The 26638-nt window shown below is 57.6% G+C and overlaps 1 protein-coding gene across 5 annotated transcripts in view; it reads right to left on the reverse strand.

Moving 5' to 3' along the window:
- The window catches only part of FRMD1 (FERM domain containing 1), a 56919-nt gene extending 38039 nt beyond the window's left edge, over positions 1-18880 (reverse strand). The window contains exons 1-7 of one of the 5 annotated variants that reach the window (XM_057302654.2): positions 18675-18880; positions 16304-16446; positions 12807-12897; positions 5381-5460; positions 4135-4211; positions 2250-2436; positions 981-1136 (exon numbers count right to left, since the gene is read on the reverse strand). In XM_057302654.2, the coding sequence (XP_057158637.1) occupies positions 981-1136; positions 2250-2436; positions 4135-4211; positions 5381-5460; positions 12807-12897; positions 16304-16446; positions 18675-18870 (930 nt within the window). In that variant the 5' untranslated portion in view covers positions 18871-18880. Of the gene's footprint in view, positions 1-980; positions 1137-2249; positions 2437-4134; positions 4212-5380; positions 5501-12806; positions 12898-13200; positions 13401-16303; positions 16517-18674 lie in introns of those variants that run through there. The other 4 variants (XM_003820205.6, XM_055114438.3, XM_055114440.3 and 1 more) reach the window with 4 other exon arrangements.
- Between the last annotated feature and the right edge of the window lie 7758 nt (positions 18881-26638).

Below are 26638 nucleotides of genomic sequence, written 5' to 3' on the forward strand. Positions count from 1 at the left end.
CCTGGTCCCACTCTTAGCCACGGGGGCTCCATCCATCCCTGCCCTGGGGTCCTGGTCCCACTCTTAGCCACAGGGGCTCCATCCATCCCTGCCCCGGGGTCCTGGTCCCGTCCCACTCTTAGCCACGGGGGCTCCATCCATCCCTGCCCCGGGGTCCTGGTCCCACTCTTAGCCACGGGGGCTCCATCCATCCCTGCCCCGGGGTCCTGGTCCCGTCCCACTCTTAGCCACGGGGGTTCCATCCATCCCTGCCCTGGGGTCCTGGTCCCGTCCCACTCTTAGCCACAGGGGCTCCATACATCCCTGCCCCGGGGTCCTGGTCCCGTCCCACTCTTAGCCACGGGGGCTCCATCCATCCCTGCCCTGGGGTCCTGGTCCCGTCCCACTCTTAGCCACAGGGGCTCCATACATCCCTGCCCCGGGGTCCTGGTCCCATCCCACTCTTAGCCACGGGGGCTCCATCCATCCCTGCCCCGGGGTCCTGGTCCCACTCTTAGCCACGGGGGCTCCATCCATCCCTGCCCCGGGGTCCTGGTACCACTCTTAGCCACAGGGGCTCCATCCATCCCTGCCCCGGGGTCCTGGTCCCGTCCCACTCTTAGCCACGGGGGCTCCATCCATCCCTGCCCTGGGGTCCTGGTCCCACTCTTAGCCACAGGGGCTCCATCCATCCCTGCCCCGGGGTCCTGGTCCCGTCCCACTCTTAGCCACGGGGGCTCCATCCATCCCTGCCCCGGGGTCCTGGTCCCACTCTTAGCCACGGGGGCTCCATCCATCCCTGCCCCGGGGTCCTAGTCCCACTGTTAGCCATGGGGGCTCCATCCATCCCTGCCCTGGGGTCCTGGTCCCGTCCCACTCTTAGCCACAGGGGCTCCATCCATCCCTGTCCTGGGGTCCTGACCACTATTAGCCATGGGGGCTCCGTCCATCCCTGGCCTGGAGTCAGAGTCCAGCCCATCGCTGGCCGCCCTGGGTTCGACCTTGTGCAGCCTGAAGAAGTGCACGGGCACATCCTCCAGCCGGCAGGCCTCCTGGATGAAGCACAGCATGGCCTCCTTGGGGCTCAGGCCCTGGCGCTCCCCGTGCAGGGTAGGCACGTGCCGGAGGATGTAGTCAATCCCCCTCTTGGTGATGATCTGAGGACAGAGCCGGGAGGTCAGCTCAGACCCCTGCTGGTGCCCCCTTCCTCCTTGCCGGCACCCTGCTCCGAGAAGCTTCCCCAGACTCCCGCAGCTGGTGCCAACCTCGGTGGGCAGGGCCAGGGCCTGGCTGCTGAGCCCAGACCCAGAGATGAAGTCTCAGTGCCCACTGTGGCCCTGGGCCTGTCTGATTTCCTGTCCCCCTCGGGTCCTCCCCAAGGGGAATGGCAGCAGCCAGCCCTCCTCAGACGTCTGCAGGTGGGGACTCCACTCCCAATGAGCCCTGGCTCTTGGGAACCTGCCCAGTGACGACCGGCTGGGGCCATCACCGGGACTGGGGTAAGAACCACAGTGGAATGGAATCACTGAGGGTGGAAATGTGCTCAGAGGCCAAGGGCACGTGTGGCGTCCACAGCGCTGGGAGGAAGCCTGGCTGGGCCCCACCCTGACCTCAGCGACTGCCTCAGAGCAAAGGTGAGAAGGCCCCAAGGTGCACAGGATAGAGAGGTACACAGGGATGAGCGGTCAAGGAGAGAAACCTTAAAGTTCTCCCGGAACAGGGCCTGCATCCCCGGGGTGACAGCCATCAATCTGCGCGGCCATCAGGCCAGACAGCACCTGGGACTGGGCACACAGTGGCACAGCCCACGCCTCTCCATGGCCCTCCTCCCGGGGGGATGCCACTCCTTCCCTTACAGGTGAGGAAGCTGAGGCTCAGAGACTCCTACGGGTCCCAGGATACTTAGAGAGAAGCAGGAAGGTTCATAGCCACAAGGCCCGTGTGGGTCACATTCCACAGCCAGGCAGCCGAGGGGCTGAGAGAGGTGAAGCCAGAGAGCAAGGCCACACAGCTGGCTGGGTGCGTCAGGAGCACAGGCACCCGCACCTGCCTGCTCAGGGCCACTCCTCCCACACTGCCTGCCTTTGGGGGTGGTAAGGACCCTTGGGCCTTCAGGACAAAAGGACAGGTGATTGCCCTGTTTCCATCCCTGACCCTTGCTCCAGCAGCCCCTGCCAGGCCCTCAGTCCCCTGCTTCCATGGACGGGACCTGGTGGAGGTGGACAGGCACCAGGCTAGCGGTGCTGGGAGGAGTTGGGCCCTGACCTTACCCACTGTGGGAAGTAGGAGTGTGGCTCGAAGTACCTCCCGGCATGGGCCGACTCCCGGTGCTCGCCCAGGTCAGCCTGCAGCGCGCAGGCAGCCAGCAGGAAGTAGGCTTCCTCCCGGTGAGCGCACTGTGACCTCAGCACGCGCTCCTTCAAGTGGCAGTAGTACAGGTGCCGTGCCCTGTGGTCGCTGGAAGGTGGCAGGGAGTGAGTTCCAGAACGACCGGTGTGGGGACTGCTGGCCCCTCTGGCCCTGCCTTGTCCTTCCCCACACCAGCTCCCAGGGCTGTCCTGAGCCCCTGGTACCTAGTTCCTGTCTTGTTATACCCACAGCTGTGTCCCTGCAGGGCCAGCACAACACAGGCCCGCACTCTTCCTGGAGCGGGGCACAGGTGACTTGCTGCCACCAAGGAGCCACTAGATGAGGCTCCACCTGCCGAGGTCCCACTCCTTCCCCAGTGAGTTCGGCCTTCACCAAACCAAGCCCCAGTGCAGGAGAGGTGCACAGAGCCTGGGCAACTCGAATCCCTGGAGGTGCACAGGGCCTGGGCAACTTGAATCCCTGGGATGTGGACAGACCTGGCTCCCAGAGCTCACCGCCCAGCACGGGGCTTGGCCATGGCTGGTATTCATTAATCACAGGCCGGGTGGAGGCTCACCCAAGATGCAGGTGCAAGATCTTCTCATATAATTCCCCCAAACTGGCCCCATAGCACCAGGTAGCTCCATCCATCAACCCAACACCTTCCAGACCTCCCCTCCAAGGCTATCCAGAACCGTCCACATATTCACACACCCCTCACTCTCCAGAACCTGCCACACAACCACACACCAGTGTCTCCAGGACTCTCCACACAACCACACACCTTTCACTCTCCAGAACCCTCCCACACAACCACACACCCCTCACCCCCTAGAACCTTCCACACAACCGCACACATCCCTTTTGGAACTGGCGGGGATTGTGCCTGCTTAGGGAATTCCTGGGAAACCCCCTTAGGTTTCCCCCAGGGTAAACCCTGTTCACGCACCCCTGAAGCTCTGTTCTGGAAGTAAGTCTCAGGATCCTCCTGAGGGACGTCTTTCTTACCCTAGAAGCTCTAAGGCAGCTCTGGAAGAAGCAGCCCCCGTTGGTTTAGAGTGCAGCCCACCAGATGTACAACTTACCCACTCCTGTCGGGGAAAGCTTCCCACTAGACACCTGCAGAGTGGGCAGTGAACAGTGAGAACCGCCACGCAGCAAGCGCAGCAGCCCTTAGCCCAGTGACCTCCAGAAGCCTCGCCCACCCCCAGATGGTATACCCACCCTAGAGAGTACGAGTCCTGGCATTTGAGGAAGTACCACTTTAGGCCGGGCACGGTGGCTCACACCTGTAATCCCAACACTTTGGGAGGTCGAGGCGGGTGGATCACCTGAGGTCGGGAGTTTGAGACCAGCTTAACCAACACAGAGAAACCCCGTCTCTACTGAAAATACAAAATTAGCCAGGTGTGGTGGCGCCCCCCTGTAATCCCAGCTACTCTGGAGACTAAGGCAGAAGAATCGCTTGAACCCAGGAGGTGGAGGTTGCAGTGAGCCGAGATTGTGCCATTGCCCTCCAGCCTGGGCGACAAGAGTGAAATTACGTCTCAAAACAAAACAAAACAAAAAGAAAAAGAAAAGAAAAAGAAAAAGAAGTACCAATTTATGACACAGTCTGTATACCTTTCGATTAAATAGAATTCCTGTGTTAACCCCAAAGTAAACAGCCGATATAGTGGGGTTGTTTGTTTGTTTTTTGTTTTTGGATAAACTCAAATGTAATGTGTGGCCTTCAGGGAACTTCGACGTGATGCGGCAGATTTTCAGTATTCCAGGAAACACCCCTTACAGTCCGCATGCCGTTACCTTATGACCCTTCCGTTTTCCACGTAGTGCTGCACTCGGAGGAAGGCCACGAAGGGGGCTCTGGGTTTCTCATTTCCCTGGTGGGGAAAATGCAAGAAAGAGCAAGTGAGCCACAGGGAGGTGCCGCTGGCTGTCCTGTCTTCCCAGTGGGGGGGCCTGGATTGCTTCACACTCAGCTCAAAGTCGAAGCTCAGGTGTCTGCAGCCATAGCTGACAGTTCGACTCATGGTATTTTCTACCCGGAGAACCCTGAGTGGGACGTGGTCTACAGCGTTCAAGAACATCTGCAAAGGCGGGCTTCGGGCGGGCACACCTGCCTGCAGCCTCAGGGCTCACCGCAGTCCCCCTGCGGACAGCCCCTCTGGACGGAGCAGCTGCGTGGACAGAAGGCAGCACATTGGTCCAGCACAGTCCACCGTGGTGCCTGCCCTCTCCCACCCCACGCATCCCACCACAGTCCACCGTGGTGCCCTGCTCTCTCCCAACCCACGCATCCCACCACAGTCCACCGTGGTGCCCTGCTCTTTCCCACCCCACGTGTCCCCGCCGTCCTGCACAGCCCACCGCGGTGCCTGCCCTCTCCCACCCCACGTGTCCCCGCCGTCCTGCACAGCCCACCGCGGTGCCTGCCCTCTCCCACCCCACGTGTCCCCGCCGTCCCGCACAGCCCACCACGGTGCCTGCTCTCTCCCACCCCACGTGTCCCCGTGGCCCAGCACAGCCCACCGCGGTGCCTGCCCTCTCCCACCCCACGCATCCCCGCCATCCCGCACAGCCCACCACGGTGCCTGCCCTCTCCCACCCCACGCATCCCCGCCGTCCCGCACAGCCCACCGCGGTGCCTGCCCTCTCCCCCCCCCACGCATCCCACCACTGTCCACCGTGGTGCCCTGCCCTCTCCCCCCCCACGCATCCCCGCCATCCCCCACAGCCCACCGCGGTGCCTGCTCTCTCCCACCCCACGTGTCCCCGTGGCCCAGCACAGCCCACCGCGGTGCCTGCCCTCTCCCACCCCACGCATCCCCGCCATCCCGCACAGCCCACCGCGGTGCCTGCCCTCTCCCACCCCACGTGTCCCCGCCGTCCCGCACAGCCCACCGCGGTGCCTGCTCTCTCCCACCCCACGTGTCCCCGTGGCCCAGCACAGCCCACCGCGGTGCCTGCCCTCTCCCACCCCACGTGTCCCCGTGGCCCAGCACAGCCCACCGCGGTGCCTGCCCTCTCCCACCCGACACTCTACACTTACTTCATTTCTTTCTTTCTTCCAATCTTTTGAGAAGTACTTGCTGAGCTTTTGCTCCAAATCCATAAATATATACTCATTGTCTGAAAGCAAAACAAAAGGCTTCATCAGAGCAGTCACCATGCTTCTCAGGTGTCACCGTTTGTTCAAAACTGAGTGTGGCTTGGAGAGAAGAGATGCACAGCTGAAAACTGTGCGTCTGCAGCTGACGCTGCATATGGGGCTTTCCTTGGCTGACAACGCAGAAAGCATCTTAACACACATGCAGGTGTCAAATGCTTGCTTACTAAAACAATGTTCCAACGTGCAGGAATATTACAAGCTGATATTCAAAACTGGCACATGCTCCGGGCACACCCTTTGGGAAAGCAATTTAGCAACACGTATCCCTACCCTCTTCCTCTGCAACCCAGGCACCCCTCTCTCAGCTATGGAATGAGTTGTTTAAAAAATAGAGATGTCAGGGTTGGATGCGGTGGCTCAAGCTTGTAATCTCAGCAATTTTGGAGGCCAAGGCAGGAGGATTGCTTGAGGCCAGGAATTCAAGACAAGCCTGGACAACATAATGAGACCTTGTTACCACAGGAAAAAAAAAAAAATTAGCTGGGTGTGGTGGTGCATGCCTGTAGTCCTAGCTACTCAGGGGGCTGAGGCAGGAAGATTGCTTGATCCTGGGAGTTCAAGGCTGCAGAAAGCTATGAACGCGCCACTGCACTCCAGTGTGGGTGATAAGAGTGTGACCCTGCCTCAAACAATTAAGCAATCAATCAATAAAAATAGAGATGTCTATAATCTAGTACCAACGTGATCAACTTCAAGTCAATGATCCCAGCTTTACCTGTTAACCTGGTTTCCCTGGAAACTACAAGAGACGCTTCTTTCTAAATTAGGTGTTTCTATATTTTAAAAATATTTACCAGCATGTGTTTTCTTTATGGCCTGGAAAAATTAAACAATTTTCCTAGAGAGGAAAATAAAGCCTAGAGAGACACCCTTCCTGCTGCGACTTAAAGCAACGTACAATCCCTCCGTGTCTGCTGGGAACTGGTTCCAGGACTCCCCTCGGATATCAAAACCCGGGAATGGTGTAGAGTTTGCGTGTACCCTATGCACATCCTCATGTACACTTTACATCACCTTGAGATTCCTTATAATACCTGATGCAATGTAAATGCTGTGGACGTCTTTGTTGTACTGTGTTGTTAAGCTCATATTATTTTATTGTTGTACTATTTATTGTTATTATTTTGAGTATGTTCAACATGAGGTTAGTTAAATCCAAGGATGCGGAACCCGTGGATACAGAGCACCGTCTACTCTTATTTATATTAGAAAACCTGTAGTCCTGAGAATAAAAGCCACAGGGAAAAGTTAGTCCCTGATAAGGCAGTACTCCCTTATAGCCACCTGCATTACATATGAAGATACTCCATCCCCAAGTGCTAGCACGTCTGCAGATAAATGAAGACACCAGTGAGGAAGACTTACCCACAGAGGCCTGCAGAAAGGGCATCACAGGGCCGGGTGCCTGGCTCGGCCCCTCTCCGCCCTGCCTGTCTTTCTAATCCTTAGTACCCGGCTCTTCTAGACGGCGTTAGACCCAGGGGGAGGCTCCAAGGTGTCACCAGCCCCAGTTTACTTTTGTGTCAGGGAGGATCAAACACTTGGCTCATCGGTAACAACCACAACAACTCACTGCTTAGACACTGGGTGCCATGCTCTGTGCTAAAGACTCTGAACCAATCCCTACATCTTCAACCTGATGGCACTGTTATCTACCCCCATCTCACAGACAGGGAGGCCCAGACTTGCAGAGGCTGTTCCTAGGGGAGTCCCCACCCCACCCCATAACAGGCCAAGGACCCTCAGAGCCAGGGGTTAGCAAACCAGGGCCCCAGGCCAAACCCCAGCACCCACTCGCTCTTGTTAATAAAATCTTGTTGGAAGACAGCCACAATCATTCTATTACATCATGTCCATAGCTGCTTTCGTACTGCAAAGTCAAAATATTTACTATGTGGCCTTTTACAGAAAAAGTCTGCCAATGCCTGGTCTAAGCAAATGCCGAGTGAAAAGGTCTAGATCACCATTCTCTGGTCCTGACTCCCCCGAATTCACCATTTGGGTACTCGAGCTTGAACTCAGTGTTTGCAGCATGAATGGCAGATGTTTAGCAATGTTTGCTAAAGGATCTGGGGTTACCTTTGCCTCGGTAAGGTCAGCAAAAGGCCTTTTATTTGTACATTCATTACCTAAATCACCCCACTGTATCCTTACCAACTCCATCTCAAATCATAATAAGCAGGACAGAAAATGAACTCCTTAAGCTTAGTACTTCCTAGGACTTAACCTCAAACACTACGAGAACAATACTTGCGGCAACACCGATCTAGAAGATGAAACCACTTGTTTCTCAAAATCATCACTGTCCCCCTAAATCCCTGCACCCCTAGAAGTGGGACAGCAGACATCATCACCTCTGGTGATGGGCGCACCCTTCTTAGCCCGGCCACAGTGCCCCGCTGTATGGTCAAAGCAGTCTAGATGTCACTGTGAAGACATTCTTAAGATGAAGGTGACACTCAGGCTGGGTGTGGTGGCTCATGCCTGTAATCCCAGAACTTTGGGAGGCAGAGGCAGGTGGATTGCATGAGCCCAGCAGTTTGAGACCAGCCTGGGCAACATAATGAGACCCGACTCCACAAAAAAATACAAAAGGCATCTGGCTGTTGTGGTATGCATCTGCAGTCCCAGCCACTCAGGAGGCTGAGGCCAGAGGATCCACCTGAGCCATGACCATAGCACTGCATTCCAGCCTGGGTGGCAGAGTGAGATGAAGGAAGGAAGGAAGGAAAGAAAGAAGGAAGGAAGGAAAGAAAGAAGGAAGGAAGGAAGGAAGGAAAGAAGGAAGGAAGGAAAGAAGGAAGGAAGGAAGGGAGAGAGGGAGGGGAGGAGGGAGGGAGGGAGACATTGACATCAGTAGACTTTGAGTAAAGCAGATGACCTTCATACTGTGGGTGAGCCTCGTCTAGTCGGTTGGAGGACTAACAGGGAAAGACTGAGGTCCCCTCTGGAGGAAGGAACTCTGTCTCCTGACGGCCCTCGGACCCAAGATGGCAACAGTGGCTCTCCCTGGGTCTCCAGCCTGCCCTGCAGATTTGAGACTTGCCAGCCTCCAACAATCATATGAGCCAGTTCTTTACAATAAATCAGCTTCTCTCTTTCTCCCTCTATGTATCTATACACACACACACTATCTGTAGAGAGAAATGGGATCAGAAGAATACGTGTATACAGACATACACATACGCATACATCTGTCAGGAGTGTGCGTGCGCGTCCTACTTGTCCTGCTTCTCTGGAGAGCCTTGACTGGCACATGACTGTCTGCTGGAGGACAGGCATCTTGCTGCCGGAAGGGGAGATTCTGGCGTTGGCTACAGGCTCCCCTGAACCCAGCAGGGTGGGGACCACATGCACCCTCCAGAGCCTCCTCACTCTCTTCCCGGTGAGAGTCGTCCTCTCAGCTCCCGGCAGGCAGATCAGGACACACCATGGAGTCCACAGGTGCCTGTTGATTGAACAAAAGGCCTGAACTTCCCCCACTGTGCCCTGCTACCCTTGACACTGGTGTGACAGCACGAGACTCCTGCAGGGCTGGCCAAGGGGCTGGACACCGGCACCCTCGCTCACTGCCACAGGAGCAATCTCCAGGCAGCGAGGGCCAAGGCCAGGCCAGGTGGAGCCCACTCTCTCTCTATTCCTCTCTGTCTCTGTCTTATTTTGCCTTGCCTCTATATCCAAGCCCCAAATCGCATCTCTTGTTTTTTGCTACAGGCCTCAAAAATGTACACAATTCACAAAATGTCTCAAAAATGTACACAATTTACAACTTAAGAGATAATTAAAGTAAGAAATCCAAGCACTTCCCATTTAAAAAGTCCAAATCTCCAAAGCAAGGGCTCTGGCCAGAACCAAGAAGGGTGTCCTCGGGTCGAGAAGGCCCTGGGGCCACAGGGCTCTGCTGGGTGGAGGTGCCAAGCCGCAGCGCCAGGGAGGTTGAGGGGCTGGTTCTGAGTCTGTCCTCCTGCAGAGGCGGATTCCTGGATCACCAGGAGGAAAGGTGACCCCAGATTCCTTTCTTGTCCCTGAGGCCAGTGAGCTCGGCCACAGGCTGTCTCAAATGTCCAGTGTCAAGGGGACAGGGAGAAAGGGTTGGTTGGCAGGAGTCGGAAAGCCCTCCCACCTGGGAACTCCCTCCGCAGGGTAAAGACAAGGCAAACACTGGCTGATGAGCCAGTAATCTCCCTTTGTGTGCACCTGCCTGGCCGCCAGTGGGAGCTGTTCCAGGCCACCCTCCCAGCCCCTCCTGTTGCTCAAGGCTGTCCCAGCGCTGCAGGCCCTCATCCTGCGCTGACCTTCAGGACTCAAGGACCCCTGCCTCCTGCCTCCCGGGCCTCCCCACTGCTGGCCCTTGTGCTCAGACACACGGCAAATGCCCGTGAGCTCTCCCCTTAGCATCTGGGCAGCTGATGACACGGACACTGTGCCTCAGTCGAAAGGGAAACAGGGTTAGAAGCCAGCCGATGGCGTCCAAGCCGGGGCTGCCCGCTTCATGACCTGTCTGCAATTCCCCAACACCGAGGATCATCAGCACATAAACCGGGAGAATCCTTGGCCACCGGGAACCTGCCCCGCCTGGGTGATGGATTCCTGGGCAATAGGAGAGACGCCCTGCCCCGCACCCCCTGCTGGGAGGGGAGGTCCTTCCCCAAGGAGCTGCCACTGGACCTCTGGGGGACCCCCACACTCCACCCTCAGAACCCCCCAACACCACCTGCTGTCTCTAGGTTTCGGGGACATCAGGGGCTGTGCCTGAACTCTGGATAGGGCTGAACTCCCCGTGCCCTCACACCTGCGGTCGCCTTGCGAACCACGTCTCCCAGAGGCCCTCTCAACCACAGCGACCCGCCCTGTGCAGGGCCTCCCATAGGGAGGGGGATGCCCTGGGGCTTTTCTCGCCTTGGGAGAGCAGGGAAGCCTCAGTGCCGAGAACTTGGGCACAGATGAAGCAGAGTGGAGCACGGACCAGAGCTCGCCCCCCAAACACGGCGGCTCCAACATGTCGGTGAACGTCCGGCGGTGATGAACATGATGCACAACCAAAGCGATGGGTCCTGGCCCGGGTTTTGCAGGCAGCCCCTGAATTCCCCCCAATCCCCGCCCCGCCCTCGATTTGTTTTTTGGCTGTTAAAGAGACTTTAAGCCTTTAAGAAATAAAAGATGCCAAGAACAGGGTTGGGACGCTTGAACTTTCTTCCCTCATTCCGTCCAGACTAATTTTCTTTTCATTTCTAAAATCACAGTGAGTTGACACCAACCACAAAACCGAATAGCAAAACTGGACTCCCCAAAGTCAACATCCCGCCCTCCCCTGAGTGACTCTCACTGTGATTAAAAGTGGGGCCTGGAGACTTCTGTCCACAGCCCTCAGATGGCTCAGGTTCCCCTGGGGACACGGGGTCTGGGAAGCTACGTGTTTTGACTGGGCTCCTGCACAGGGTGGCATGAATGGCAGCTGTGGACAAACATATCAACTGGGCCAGAACTTCCCTGAAAACTGGGAAAAGTCCACCAGTATTCAACCTTGACAGCAAGACTGACATCTGCTGCTCCCGGGTGTAAGCCCAGTGCTGGGTGTAGTTTCCCACCTCCCCACCCCCAGTCACCCCCCCGCAACACCAAGTGAAGCTGCTGGAGACTGGAATCGGGTGGGGGCTGCCTGACAAACACAGCAGCAAAGGGAGGCGCCCTCCAGCTCTCCCTGCTCCCCACCCTGCCTGGAGAGTCTGACACAGGAAGCCCCAGATCCACACCTGCCCTCAGGGGCTCATGGTGCCCACTCAGGGTCCCCTGGGGGACTCAGGACTGGGTCTAAATGCATGAGGTCACATCAGAAAGGCTGGCCTGCTGGACCCCATCTTATTCCCTCTGCCCCCCAGGGTCCTCCTTCCACACTGCCCAGGGGTCCCACAGCCCCCAGAGCAGCCCTGAGATGGAGCTAGGGTTCTGCTCCAGGCAGAGATTAGGGAAGGAGGAGACTGAGACAGGGGCACTCTCGCCTCTACTTTGAGGCACAGAAGGGGCCGGGGCCACCTGCACTGAGGGAAGGGCTGGCTCCTGTCCACACTCACGATGGTCAGAAGAGAAACTTGGGATGGAACCCCAGGGCACCACGCGGGACGGTCGCAGCAAGACGGCTTCGTCCAGAAGGATCCTAAAATCTCACGCTCCCTTCACAGCCCCTGACAAGGCGCTGCAGACACTGGGAGGATGGAGTGTGGGTCCCAGTGTCCCGTGCAGGGTCCCCAGCTCACTCACTCCCCTAGACAGAGGCCGACTTGTTCTGGGGAGAGCTTGGGAGAGGTCAGCTCAGCCCTGTCCTCCCCAGGCAGCAAGACGGGGATATTCAGCCACCGCTGGTCAGCACTGAGCTTCATCTCCATCTGTCCATGCCCCATGTAGCCTCCCTCATCTTGGCTGGGGAGAGGGGGCCAGGGCTTGTCTGTGCTGCCAACCTCAAGCCCCCACTATGGACGAGAAGCCACCAGTCCTTAGTAAGACTGGATACAGGCACTGCCACTCACTTCCTGGGGCAGCAAAAAGTGCACATGAAGCACTTTGGGTTCTCACGGCTCTTCCATGTGACACAATCCAGCTGCAGGGTCTGTGGAGCCCAGGGGGCCGGCCCCACTCCCCTCCACCTGCCGTCTGCATGTACTAGAACTCCAGGTAAGAATTCACATAGATCCAGGGTCCTGCTACTGCACAGAGGTTTCCAGAAGCCCCTGGAGCCAACTGCCCCCCAGAACAGCACAATCGGCATTGTGCAGGTGTGGTGTGTGCATGTGTACATGTGTGAGTGGTGTGTAACTGCATGTGTGTGGTGCGCGCATGTGTACATGTGTGACTGGTGTGTGTGTGTGCATGTGTGTGGTGTATGTATGTGTACGTGCGAGTGGTGTGTAATTGTGTGCATGTGTGTGGTTTGTGCATGTGCACATGTGAGTGGTGTGTAACTGTGTGCATGTGTGTGGTGCATGCATGTGTACAAGTGTGAGTGGTGTGTAACTGCACGTGTGTGGCGTGTGCATGTGTACACGTGCAAGTGGTGTGTAACTGTGTGCACTGTGCATGTGTGTGGTGTGTGCATGTGTACATGGTGCGAATGGTGTGTACCTGCACGTGTGTGGTGTGTGCATGTGAGTGGTGTGTAACTGTGTGCATTGTGCATGGTGTGTGCATGTGTACATATGAGAGTGGTATGTAACTGTGTACATTATGGATGTGTGTGGTGTGCCCACCCCCTTGACCTCCAGCAGATGCGGCCCCTGGACATTCCTGCAGGTGGGGACTGAGCGATGCTTACTTCTGACCACACAGAGGCCAAAGAACTGGGCGTCTCTGATGCTCGCCACGTTGCACACTTGCTGGAAAAGCTCGCGGCCAGTAGCCTTCACCTGCAAAAGAGGTGGGGAGGGGTTCAGGGAGGGGCCGGCACCTGTCCCCAGGGAGGCCACCTCAGCAAACGAGGCCCAGCGGGGCACCAGGTGGACGACCCAGTCAGGCATCCCCTGCAGGTATGGGTCTCTCACTCTCTCCCAAAGCTAAACACGGCTGCATGCCCATCAGAGTGCCTGTGAGTGCCGGGAAGTGAGGGTGGAGGGGGTGGGGTGCTCTGGATCAGGGTTGCCCTCCATCCCTGTCTGTCTCTGGTGTGAGGATTTCCCGAGACCAGTCAGGGACACATGATGCAGCGTCACCTCCAGGGCCGCCCTCTGGGCTCTGTCCTCGCACGGCACAAATGAATGCTTGGTTCCCCATGAGCGCGAGCATCGGTGTCTCACATCATCCATCGCCCAATTGATGCGAGTGATCCCAACAGTGTTCCTACAGCTGAGCCTCTCACGGCAGCCTCTAAACACCCAGCGTCTGGCGCGCGTCCCTGTTTCCGGCGTCCCGTGTCCACATTTCCGGTGCCCGGTCTCCACATTTCCGGTGTCCCGTGTCCGCATTTCCGGCGTCCCGTGTCCGCATTTCCGGCGTCTCGCATGTGACACTACTTCACGCCTGTTCAGCCCCGGCATGGATGGGATTGGCGGGCATCCCCTGCAGAGCTCTTCCTGAGTCCTGTCTGTTGCAGCGCTGGGGCCCATCCCTGGTCACCGGGCAGCAGAGGCCGCGTTCTCAGGCAGAATCGCAGGGCGCCAAGCCTGTGACGGAGGGTGCAGGACAGTAGCCGCGCGCTCTGCTCTCAGACTCTCCCGAGGACCCTCACTTGGGGCTCCAAGAGGAAACCTCACAGCAGGGCACAGCTGGGGCAGCTGGATCTGCAGGAGGCCATTTTGAGATTCTTCATTTGCATGTTTCAAGTCAAATGAGTATCCAGCTTACTAATCCTGAGTTAATCCTGAGTTACTGTAAGACTGACTTCCTTATTGATTTGGTTTGGCTGTGTCCCCACCCAAATCGCATCTTGAATTGTAGTTCTCCTAATCTTCCTGTGCTGTGAGAGTGACCCGGTGGGAGGTGACTGAATCACGGGGGTGGTTCCCCCATCCGGTTCTCATGATAGTGAGAGAGTTCTCATGAGATCTGATGGTTTTATAAGGCACTTCCCCCTTCGCTGGGCACTCAGTCTCTCTCCTGCCACCCTGTGAAGAGGTGCCTTCTGCCATGACTGTAAGTTTCCTGAGGCCTCCCCAGCCATGTGGAACTGTGAGTCAATTAAACCTCTTTCCTTTATAAATTACCAAGTCTTGGGTATGTCTTTATTAGCAGCGTGAGAACAGACTAATATGATTATTGTCTGCTTAACGTGGTGAGGGGCAGGCCCCACAATGACGGTAACACAGATCTTCAGTGAGGGTCTTCCCAGCCCATCCCTTTCTAATAACTGGGCTTGACACATATTTGGTTGAATACAGGGTTCCTGTCTAACTGCAGACACAGGCGTGCACACACTCCAATAGAGCATTCCCTGTCTAACTACAGATACACACGAGTATACACCCCAATAGAGGGTTCCTGTCCAACTGTAGATACGGATGCGTGCACACCCCAACAGAGGGTTCCTGTCCTACTGCAGACAGAGATGTGTGCACACCCCAACAGAGGGTTCCTCTCCTACTGCAGACAGAGATGTGTGCACACCCCAATAGAGGGTTCCTCTCCTACTGCAGACACAGATGTGTGCACACCTCAATAGGGGGTTTCTGTCCAACTGCAGACACAGATGTGCACACACTCCGATGGGGGGGGTTCTTGTCTAACTGCAGACATAGACGACTGCACACCCCAATGAGGGGTTCCTGTCCAACTGCAGACACAGATGTGCACACACCCTGTGGGGGGGTTCCTGTCTAACTGCAGACATAGATGACTGCACAACCCAGTGAGGGGTTCCTGTCCAACTGCAGACACAGATGTGCGCACACCCCGATAGGAAGTGGCTCTGTAGTTGCCAACTTACCGGGCCCAGCAGGGGCCACAGGAGTTGCAGAGGCACTTCAGGGAGCTCCGTCAAAAGCAGATGAGCACGATTCACCTGTTCAGAACAGGCGGTTCACTATGTTCTGGCTGCATGATCCCTCAGTTAAAATCTTACCGTGAAGTTCAGTGCAAGAAACCTAAAAGTTCCAGCTCTTATGGGGTAGGGGGCCAAAGCCCCAGCATCTTCCCCGCAACAGGTCCTCTTATGACCCCTCCCCCAGCCCGAGGTACTACTGGGGACCCCAGGAAACTACAGGACATCCCCCATTAGCTCAACTCCAGCTTCTCGTTGCTGGGTGGGGACACAGAGTCTTGGGGAAGATTTTGCCACAAACATTGATGTGGGCGTTTACGTAAACACAGAACTCTATCCCGAAGCAGACAAGAGACTCCCAGATTCCCAGGGGACTTGAACCAGGATATTACTAGCAAGTCATACTCCATTCCAGGTAGCATTGATACATTAGCTATGCAGAAAGTCATCGTTCTTCAACAAACCACTCTCATTTTAATTGCCACATTTTCATTATCCACATTAATCATTAAAATGAAAGTACCATCTCAACTCCTGTCGCCACAAACTCAACTAAAACAGGTAGACAAAATGGGGGAAAGGGAAAAGAAAAGGAAATAGAGAAGCATAGAGATGGTGACGTCTGAACCCAAGACAGGAGCTGCTCCTTGGAAACCGGCTTCCTGGTGCTCTTCCCTCAGCGCTCCCTCCTGGGAAGGATGTGCTGAACCATAAACTTATTTCTCACAGCAACGTCTATCAGGGATGTTTCCTTCACGGGCCCAGTGAAAGGGCTGGCCCTTGACACCTCACAGACACCTGGCCTAAGCAGAGTGAGGCGGTCCAGGGACTTCCCATACACAGGCTGTGTCCTGAGGCTCTGCTCACCCCATACCCCTGCTCACTCCTACGGCCCTGCTCACCCCCACGGCTCTGCTCACCCTCACAGCCCTGCTCACTCCCATGGCTCTGCTCATCCTCACGGCCCTGCTCACCCCCATGGCTCTGCTCACCCCCACGGCTCTGCTCACCCTCACGGCCCTGCTCACCCCCATGGCTCTGCTCACCCTCATGGCCCTGCTCACCCCCACAGCCCTGCTCACCCCCATGGCCACCCAGGGCCCTGCTCACCCCCATGGCTCTGCTCACCCCCACAGCCCTGCTCACCCCCATGGCCACCCAGGGCCCTCCTCACCCCCATGGCTCTGTTTACTCCCAAGGCCATCCAGGGCCCTGCTCACCCCCATGGCCACCCAGGGCCCTGCTCACCCCCATGGCTCTGCTCACCCCCACGGCCACCCAGAGCCCTGCTCACCCCCACAGCTCTGTTTACCCCCACGGCCACCCAGGGCCCTGCTCACCCCCACGGCCAGCCGCAGTTGCTCCCGGCTGGGCAGCAGCACGAGGACATCCCTGTGTTCCGAGGCCATTGCGTCCATTCCCAGGGTCGGCTCCTGCTGACTGCATGCAGGCCTCTCAGAACTGGGTTGCATACATCGCGCCCCTGAAGGAGGGAACGTGTCAGGGTTTGTCCGGGCGGGGTCTATGCCCCTCCCTCTCGGGGGCACCGCCATGCTGTCGTTACTCGACCCTCCCCCGCCATGGGTCGCAGGTGGGTGCTCAGCACCTCCCAGATCACAGCTGTGCTTTCCGGGACCCGCCCTTGCCGAGCTTCTCACTGGGAAGGGAATTGAGAGGGAAGCCTGGGCTGGGAATCCAGCATGACCAAGCCAGGACAAGGGTCAGAGCTGCAAATAGCTGGGTGTGTGGAGGGCGCCAGGAATGCAAATAAACAACCTCAGGCTGGGCACCCGCCATGCAGCACTCCCATGCAGGGTAGCTCAGCAGCCAGCCTCGGTGTGGGCCCCGTGAGAACTAGGCTGGGGGAGACAGGACCCAACTCCCCCACCTGACAACCCCTAGCTCCTCAGGGTGCCTGCTCCTTCTTCTGTAATGTGGAGAGGGCTATGCAAACCCCATGGGCACAGATGCCAGAGCCAGGGCTGCTGGGGATGATGGAGCAGCAGCAGGGGAGGACGAGGAGGGCGGGAGGAAGGCAGCCTGGGTGGGCACCCTGACCCACACACCTCCTGTGGCACCTGTTATCGACCTCAGGAAGCAGCACAGCTGCCGTTCCTGGACAGGTTCTGCCAGGAGGGACCCTGGCTCCCTTTAGGGGCTGGAAATTGAGGACACTTCCTTCCTTGCCCAGGGCCAGCAAATCCCTTCCTGCCTGCAGCAGCTGGAAGGCCAGGAAGGGGGTCCTGGCTTGCGTGGACAGCAGCCGGGTGCATCAGCACGAGGGGTGGGGACATCTCCCGCAGAGCCTGGAGCCCCTGAGGCCGCTCAGCAGAGATGAGCAACGCCTTCGAGCTCTGTGGCACAGCGTTAGGTGGGGAAGGGACCCCAGGATCCTGCCTGGCCCTGGGACCACCCAGACCTTTGGGCGCTGCAGGTCAGGAGAGGCAGTTCCCACGGGCCTGGGCTGTGGAATTCTGTCCTCAGCCGTGAGTTCCATCGGTTTCCTGCCATGGAGTCTGGGATGCTCTGGGACCTTCCTCTAGTAAGGGGTCTGGACCTCCGGACGGGCCGTTGTTCATCTTAGGAAATTCGCACTCCAGCCGCCTTAAGGCCTGGCCCGGTGGGTTTAGGAAATTCGCACTCCAGCTGCCCTAAGGCCCGGCCCGGTGGGTTTAGAAGATTTAGGAGGCTCAGGCCTCACCTTCCCCAGACCCTGGACTGACACTGGCTCCCCTCCCTCCCTCCGCTCAGATCCAGGTCCTTCCCAGACCCTCGAGGCCACACATGTGTGCCCAAGACAGCAGTGGTGGTCTCTTTTCTCTCCACAGCAAATGTAAAGCTGTTCACTATGGAAGATGTGGGGACCCCTTTAGCTGAGAGCACAAAAAGTTTTAAAAATGGCAAAAAAAAAAAAAAGCCCCAGAGAGCAGAGGCTGGATTCTCATGGCCCTGTGCCACTGGCGCCTGAGCAGCTCGTCCCCGTGCCGGGTGCCCTCAGCCGCTGCCTGGAGTCACAGTGCCGGCGTATCAGGAAGGGCGGCAGCAGCTGCACCTCTCAGGATGCCTGGGCGCAGGACAGTGGCAGAGGGCAGGCAGGGGCCAGGGTTGGGGGGTGGCAGAACACCACCGGCACACACAGCACAGAGGGGACAACAGGCACCAGGACCCCTCGGTGGGGAGAGCCGGGGACACGGTGGGGAGTTGTGCTGGGCGCACTAATGATCAAAGCGATGGTTCCCCACGTGTGTGCAGGTGCTGGTGTGTGTGGGCACTGGTGTGTTACAGGTGACCGTGGGCCAATGAGCTCCAAACATCATTAGTGAGAAGAAAAGGAAAAGGAATGGAAACTCCACATTTGTATTGATAAACACAATAAATGGATTCTCGTCAAAGCAGGACGTCCCTGGCCCCAGCTCCTTCCTTCCCACCCAGAGTCTCAGGGCCACACTGTTGAGGTTCAGTCCTCCAGTGAAGGCCGCCATCCATCCGAGTGCCAGGGAGAGCTGGGCTTGGGAAGCCCCCGTTGTATTCCTGGGAGAGCGCGGCTTTTTCCTGAAAACGTGCTGAGGCTCCAAGGCAAGGGTGGTCGCCATGAGTACCTCCCGCCAGGGCACTGAGGGGACACCAGAACCTCTGTCCTCAGCTCATCAAGAAGACAACTTTGCACCCTGAGAAGGCAGAGGCGTGACCAGGCCCCAACACTGACCCCACCTCTGAATGTCTTGTCTTCTCGACTGGCCTGTTCGTGATGGAAGAGGCTGGCCTGCCACGTTCGTGATGTCAGGGCCGGGCAGTGGACAGGCAGAGGCCACGAGGAAGATGAGGCCACCGCCCGGGTCTCCTCATGGCTGAGCCCTGGAGTCCTCCTCGGCCCAACTCTCCCTTCTTCTGGACGGCTGGTTTCCATCCTCTATCATGAGATAGATAGAGGCCTGCTGAGAACATTCTAGAACTCAAGCTTCGGAGCTCTAGGTCCACAAAGCACAGGTTTTAGAAAACAATGTGGGAATGCTGTTCCGTGGTGAAAAGGAAGGCAGAACTGACACAGGCACGGGTCTAAACATCCCACTGCGAGGGAGAAGCTGGATGCAAAAGGCCTGGCTGCATTCTGAGACATCCAGCAAAGGCAGCATCTTTGGGGCCAGGGAGCTGGCAGCAGGGACTGCAGAGGGGCGAGGTTTCCTCTGGGGGCGGTCGGATGGCAGTGATGGCTGCACAGTTCCTAAATGCTCTGAAGTTTATGAAACATTTCGCTTTAGAGGAATATATTTTACAGTATGCAAACTATACCTCAATAAAGCTGTTAAAATACACAAGTTATAAAACAGTCACGCAAAAAGCCTTCAAGATACGGCAGGAAGTGCAGCCGTGTGCCATAGCTCAACCCATTCCACCATGTGGGCGTGAGTGTGAGACACGTGGGTGCTGTGTGAGGGTGTGCCTGTGTGGATGTGAGTGGGCACACGTGCACGTATGTTCACATGCAGCCTTCATGTCTGGGAATGCTAGGGCTGCCCACCCCTCCTCCACGTCCTCCTCTGCACAATCAGCAACACCGACTGATCCCTTTCTGCACGTCACAGACCCAGGCGAGGCCCTTTACCGACTCGGCTGCGATGGCCGCAACACCCAGTCTGTGGATGAGGAGTCTGGGCTCAGAGGCCAAGCTGCTCAGTGAGTGGCCAGCCGGGGTCTTGCTCCATGCTCAGCTTCCACCCCCACCATCGAGCCTGTACTCTGCTCTCTCCCTTCGGCCACTCGACCCCGCCTGGCTGAAATCCAAAAAGAAACCCGGTGTCTGCTGGAAGGAGCCCAGGGGTGCCCGCTGGGTCCCCGGGAGGTCCCTGCTGTCCGTCAGCACTGCGAGGGCTTCTCGCCGCGCTCAGTAACACACTTCCTCTCCTCGCATGTTTTCCCAGAAAAGAATGTTGGCCAGATGCAGCACATTTTACTCCTTTGGTAAGTAGGGAAACTGAGGCACACAGCAGCTAAGTGACTTGTTCAGGGCCCCAGGTTCCAGGATTCCTGAGACCCACCGCAAAGCTCCTCCCCGAATCTACTGACCCCCTCTTCGGAAATCATCTCAGAAAAGAGAGTTCATTCTTAGGAACCACGAAAGCCTCGTCTTCTGGGATGACTGAGGCTGGTACCTGGGAGATACATCATCTGACTTTTGCTGCTCTGCCCAAGCGGATAGTGCAGGGCCTGGGTTGGGGTGTGCAGCAGGGTACAGGGCCTGGGGCAAGGTGGGCAGGGTGCTCCCCACCCCAGTTCTTCCCCAGGCACTGTAGGGTCCAGGTAGGGTGGCTTGTGAGTGTCCCAGGCAGCCACAGGAGCTGAGGAATCCAAGCCTGGCCCAGGGCAGATGCTCTGAGGAGCCCCTCACCCGTGGCGAGTTTACATGTGGAGCGCCGGAGGTGCTTGCCAGAAAGGAAGGAAAAGGGCAGCTGGAGACAGCCCTGCGGAAGCCACAGGGCCGTATTTATTCACCACCTGCTCAGACCTCGTAAGGTCCACAAACACCCTCAGCCCAGTAAACAGGGTGGGAGGGTGCAGGGCCCAAGCCCATCACCCGTCTCTGTGGTGCTAGCTTCTTGGTCTTCCAAACTGACCTTTGGCTGTTGAGAAAGGTCAGTGATGCACTACAGGGTGTCTCTGCTGTCTCAGACAGGATGGGCGCTGGAAAGGCCGTGACCTGCCTGCCTTATTTATCTGAGCAGCAGGAAGGGTAACGCATTCCTGCAGTTGAGGCAGCGGTGCCGGCGGGAACCGCCCCAACCGAACTTCAAAAAGTGATTCAGAGAAAGGAGCCGCTGTGAACTAAGTGCCATGAAACCAGAACAATCTCCCATCGACTTGAATGAGAGGTTAAATCAACAAATTAACCCCAACGGGAAAGATGACGGAGAAGTCTGCCTGTTAGGACACTCCATGGGAGGAGGGCATGAAGGGCAGCTGTGCACTCCCCATCAGGTGGCTGGGCACAGAGCAGACTCGAAAGGCCCCTCTGCCCCTTGGGAGACAGGGTGGCCAGTCCCAGGGAATGGGGCCGGCAGGGCTGGGGCCCCAGCCTTCAGGTGTGGACAGCCTCCCTGGCAAACACACATCTATCTGGGATCTGGAAAGTGTGACTTTCATCCTGTCCCTGGCGGGGGAAGACAGCAGAGCCAGGAGGGCAGGAAGATGGCTTACTGATGGCTTATTTCCTTCTCTTTTTGATGAGATGGGGAGGAGATCTCTCCCTTTCCAGCCTTTAATGTAAATCAATTTACTTGTTACAAAGTCTCATCTTATTTAAGGCTTCCTAAATGAGGGTCTCCCACACCTGGCCCCTCTACTGAAGCCTCACTGCGGGCCTGGGGACAGAGGGTACCCCGAGTCCTGCGGGTCCAAACTGAGGAAGAATGGCCTGCAGCTTCTAGCAACCCCCACGGACCCCCAGGTGCAAGTTGTGAGGTGTCTTCTTGGGAGAAGACTAGAGACGGCAGGTGGGGTGAAGGAGAACCCCGTTTTCAGGGGTCTGCCTCTTCCCATTGGAAACAGCTCACCCCTGGGAGCTCCCCAGCTTCTAGGGATTAGATGGAAGCCTGGGGCATCATGAAGGCATGAAACCCACGCTTTAGTTAGAAAGGAAAAAGGATTAGGAGCCTCCAGGGCAGGTGGGGAAGGTAAGTTATTTCTTAGCGCTGCGCGTGTCGGATTATGATGGACAGTGTATTTGTGTGTCTTCAGTTAAACACATTAACTGCTGAATTAAAAAAGCCATAGAAAGCCAACAATTACAGAATGCCCCTGACATGCTGCTCCTGCCATCTGTTAGAGGAGAACAAATCCCACAAAGAAGGGGGCTGGACGGCAGGGTTTTGGGGTGCCCCTGGACCAAGAAGAAAACCCCAGAGATGCAGTCCCGTGGGGGAGGTGCATCGAGCTTGGTCCCCAGACTGCCTCTTCCCGTGGGCCCTCCCTGTGCTGTTCCCAAACAAAGGCAGGCGTGCAGGACCCGGCTCCCTCCGTGAGAGCGCCCGCAGCCCCGCTGGCTCAAACTCACCTGCCCTTTGGAATGACAAGTGTGCGGAATTTTGTAGGGAAAAAGCCCTCTTGTCCCTTCTGTGTTATCCTCCCAAGACCAAGACTGACTCTGAGACCAGGAAATAGCAGGTGTCCCATGGTCGAGAGGTCCCGCCTCCCACCTCATTCCTCCCCATCACAGGGAGAGAGCAAGGCCTGCCCCAAATGAGGGTGGCAACCAAACGGCCACAGCAGGGGGCTGGCGGCAGAAAAGGTTGAGGGGCTGCAGCAGCGGAGTGAGCTGCTGGGGGAGGGCGGGACCCACTGCAGGCCCCGTGGACATGGGTGTCACTCCCTCCCGTGTTCCTGGTCTGTGCCAAGCAGGCACATTCCCACAAAGGGCTGGAAGGTCCCTCCACCACCACTGAGCTCCACAGTCCCCAGCTTCTGGTTATAAGGAATATTTGGGGCAGTCGGTTGGCCCCGAATAGAGTCCCTGAGCCAGGCAGTCATTAACTGCAGACCAGGATGCAGGGGTGACCTGGATCCTAGAGAACTAGAAAGGCCCCAACCTGAGGGCCTGTGGGGAGCCGGGTCATTCTCACCTGACGCACAGTGTGGAAGCTGCAGGAAGTGACTCCACCAGGCCTTCCAGAAAGTGGCAGCCGCCTGGCTCAGGATGGCTAACACTCCAGCCTCCCTCCACATGGCCACAGTGAGGCCGCCTGGAGGGAGGGAGACCTTGTGGCGGGGACATCGGAGGAGCCCTCTCAAAGGCTTGGGACAGCTGTGGGGGGCCTCTGGGCACTCCAGCCCCTGGGAATGTGCCCCTCTTGCCATTTCTACAAATGGCCACCCACAGCCACACGCCCCACCGTGGCTCCCCAGGAAGGGCCACTGGTTTCCAGGGGGTGTGCAGAGGAGGTCGGTCACTTTAAATGAAGCCACAACCTCTGTGAGAACAAAGGGACCAAGGAGGCCTGGACGGAAGGGCGTGGCCACCAGCATGGCCACCGTGAGAACTGCAGGGGGATCTGCAACTGCCTCCCAGGTGTCCCTGCTCCAAAGCCTTCCATGGCTCCCTATCGCCCAGCCACAGCATCCAAAGCCTTCCATGGCTCCCTATCGCCCAGCCACAGCATCCAAAGCTTTCCATGGCTCCCTATCGCCCAGCCACAGCATCCAAAGCCTTCCATGGCTCCCTATCGCCCAGCCACAGCATCCAAAGCCTGTGTGGTCCCTCGGCACACCGCAGAGCTGCAGGACTAGGGCAGAACTTCTGGAATGTTGTGCTGGGTGCTAATGGTGAATCACTTCAAAATTCAAAGTTTGGCGAAAAAGTGCAAAGAGTAGAACATAGAATTCACACACATTAAACAGAGTGGCCCCGTACCTCCCTGTCATGAGGGCTCCGTGGGATGCTGCCTGCCTTCCGGCCCTGGAGCCACCCCATCCCCAGCAGGGACGCCAGCCATGTCCCCAGCGTGGACACCTATACCCCAGCATGGATACCACCAATGTTCCAGCATGGACACCCACATCTTCAGTGTGGACACCCGCGTCCCCAGCATGGACACTGCCCACGTTCCAGCATGAACACCCACATCTTCAGTGTGGACACCCGTGTGGACACCCATGTGCCCAGTGTGGACACTGCCCATGTTCCAGCATGATGCCCACATCTTCAGTGTGGACACCTACACCCCTAGCATGGATGCCCATGTCCCAACATGGACGCTGCCCACATTCCAGCATGGACACCCACATTTTCAGTGTGGACACCCACATCCACAGCGTGGACACTGCCCATGTTCCAGCATGGACACCCACATCTTCAGTGTGGACACCCACGTGCCCAGTGTGGACACTGCCCATGTTCCAGCATGGACACCCACATCTTCAGTGTGGACACCCACATGCCCAGTGTGGACACTGCCCATGTTCCAGCATGGACACCCACATCTTCAGTGTGGACACCCACATGCCCAGTGTGGACACTGCCCATGTTCCAGCATGGACACCCACATCTTCAGTGTGGACACCCACGTGCCCAGCGTGGACACTGCCCATGTTCCAGCATGGACACCCACATCTTCAGTGTGGACACCCACGTGCCCAGCGTGGACACTGCCCATGTTCCAGCATGGACACCCACATCTTCAGTGTGGACACCCACGTGCCCAGAGTGGACACTGCCCATGTTCCAGCATGGACACCCACATCTTCAGTGTCGACACCCACGTGCCCAGTGTGGACACTGCCCATGTTCCAGCGTGGACACCCACATCTTCAGTGTGGACACCCACGTGCCCAGCGTGGACACTGCCCATGTTCCAGCATGGACACCCACATCTTCAGTGTGGACACCCACGTGCCCAGTGTGGACACTGCCCATGTTCCAGCATGGATACCCACATCTTCAGTGTGGACACCCATGTCCCCAGCATGGATGCCGCCCATGTTCCCACTGTGGACATGAGGCCACTGGCTGTGCCTGATCATGCATCCCTTGGGCCCTCGTCTGTCACCCCCCTCGGCATCCCCATACTGCTGTCCTTGTGGAACAAGCTGGGCTTCTCCCTGTCTCCCCACACTGGATGGCACGATGTTCCATGGAAACTGTGGGGGCCGGGATGAAGCCCATGTGACCCCGTTCTGCCCTGGCTTGTGCCCTTGGGCACCTGTTAGCCAGGACCTTTGCTCTTTGCCTGGAGTGAGCCACCCTCCTCCTTGAGGCCTGATGGAGTGACCCAGCCGCCTCAGAGAGCAGTCCCCGATTCTGTGGTCACCTCAGCCCTGCGGTCACCAGCCACTCACCTCTCCCTGCTCACACTCCCTTGGGCCTGGTTTTCAACCACTGATTTCAGTCTTGTTTCACTTTTTTTTTGCTTCATGTGGTGTCTTGCTCTGTTGCCCAGGCTGGAGTGCCGTGGTGTGGGCTTGGCTCACTGTAACCCCTGCCTCCTGGCTCAAGCGATACTCCCATCCCAGACCCCTGAGCAGCTGGGACCACAGGTGGGAGCCACCATGCCCAGCTAATGTTTTGTATTTTTTGGTAGACACAGGGTTTCTCCATGTTGCCCAGACCGGTCTCTACCTCCTGACCTCAAATGATCTGCCAACCTCGCCTCCCAAAGTGCTGGGATTATAGGCATGAGCCACTGTGCCCGAACTTATTTCACCTTTTTATGTGAGAAATTTTGCAGACGGTGCAAATGATTCCTCCTACAGAGTGGGGTACATGTTGGTCAGCAGAGCCTACCACTCCGATAACAATGTCAGTCAACCCAGGTGCACAGAGAGGTTAAAGGGCCCTGTCAGCCGCACATCGTGAGACGGCTCTGTGGGGAGAACGCAGGCTGCTGCCCAGGTGAGGGTGCAGTGGCCCTCCTCCCACCACTCAGAGCTCTGACCTGCGTGGACTGGCGTGTGCAATGCATGCGCTGGCATGTGAGATGCACGGGCTGGCGTGTGGAGCATGTGAGATGTGAGGACATCCCACTCCCAGGCTCTCAGGCTACTCTCCGGGGAGATTGGGCTCCTGGGTCACGTCCCTTAAAGAGGGGCTGAAGCAGGACCCATTCCTAGGTCCATCCCCTTCTACTGCTGTTCCCAGGGTCCCCACTGACCTCACCACCTGTCTGGGCACGGAGACCCCCGGACCCTCACACTTCCACCCCTCTCATGGTGCTTCCAACCCTGGCCCCAGATCACAGATTGAGAACCTCAGGATCGGGGAGGGGCAGCATGAGCCAGCAGGTCAGACACAGAGTGTCAGTGAGGGTGGGGCTCTGTGTGTGCTCCCAGCAGGGCCTCTCGGCCCCGGGACCCTGCCCCGAAAAGGCTCTCTCCCTCTGGTTCCGAGTCTCCCCCGCAGGCCCTCACCCCACAACAAGCTGGGGGTTAGGGCGCTCTTCGTTCCCATCTTAGAGATAAGAAAGCCGGGGCTGAGAGAAGCTGGCGGGGGACGTCAGGGCCCATGCTGCCTCTGGGATGCTCCGGCTGGGGTCTCAGGGTGGGGACCATGTGAGCCCGAAGACTGCAGCCACCACCCTCCCGCCGTCACCTGCCCCTGCTGGGAGGCAGAGGCCCCTGGGTGCTCGGGTTCAGTGCCTGCTCTCCAGAGTCATTGGATTTTATTCTTGGAAAGAAACTACGGGCGGGGGAGTGGCCGGGAGGCAAGGCGAGCACAAGGCCTCTCAGCTGCTACTGCTGCCTCAGCTCTGGACTTTTCCCCTCCACCCAGAGGGCAGATGCTTGGAATTCTCCCTGCTGCCTCCCCCGGCATCTGATCTTCTCGGGCATAAACACTCGCCTTGTGGGACCTCAGCTGCTGCCGCTGTTAACTCAGCACTTAAAAGCGCTTTAACCTCCCGGAAGGAAGACAGGAGCTGTGAACCCATCAGGACCAGAGGGCCAGAGGCTCAGGCGGGCTCAGCTGCAGCCAGGCAGATGGGAGGGCTGTGTAGACAGAACCCCCAGGCTACCCTGTCACTCCTGTCCCAGGCAGGAGGGCTTTGTAGACAGAACCCCCAGGCTACCCTGTCACTCCTGTCCCAGGCAGGAGGGCTTTGTAGACAGAACCCCCAGGCTACCCTCTTACTTCTGTCCCCTGCACACAGCACCAGCTAGCACAAGCCTTCCACTGCAAGGCAAATGTTAACTCT

The sequence above is a fragment of the Pan paniscus genome, chromosome 5 (assembly GCF_029289425.2).
Source record: "Pan paniscus chromosome 5, NHGRI_mPanPan1-v2.0_pri, whole genome shotgun sequence".
NCBI lineage: Eukaryota > Metazoa > Chordata > Mammalia > Primates > Hominidae > Pan > Pan paniscus.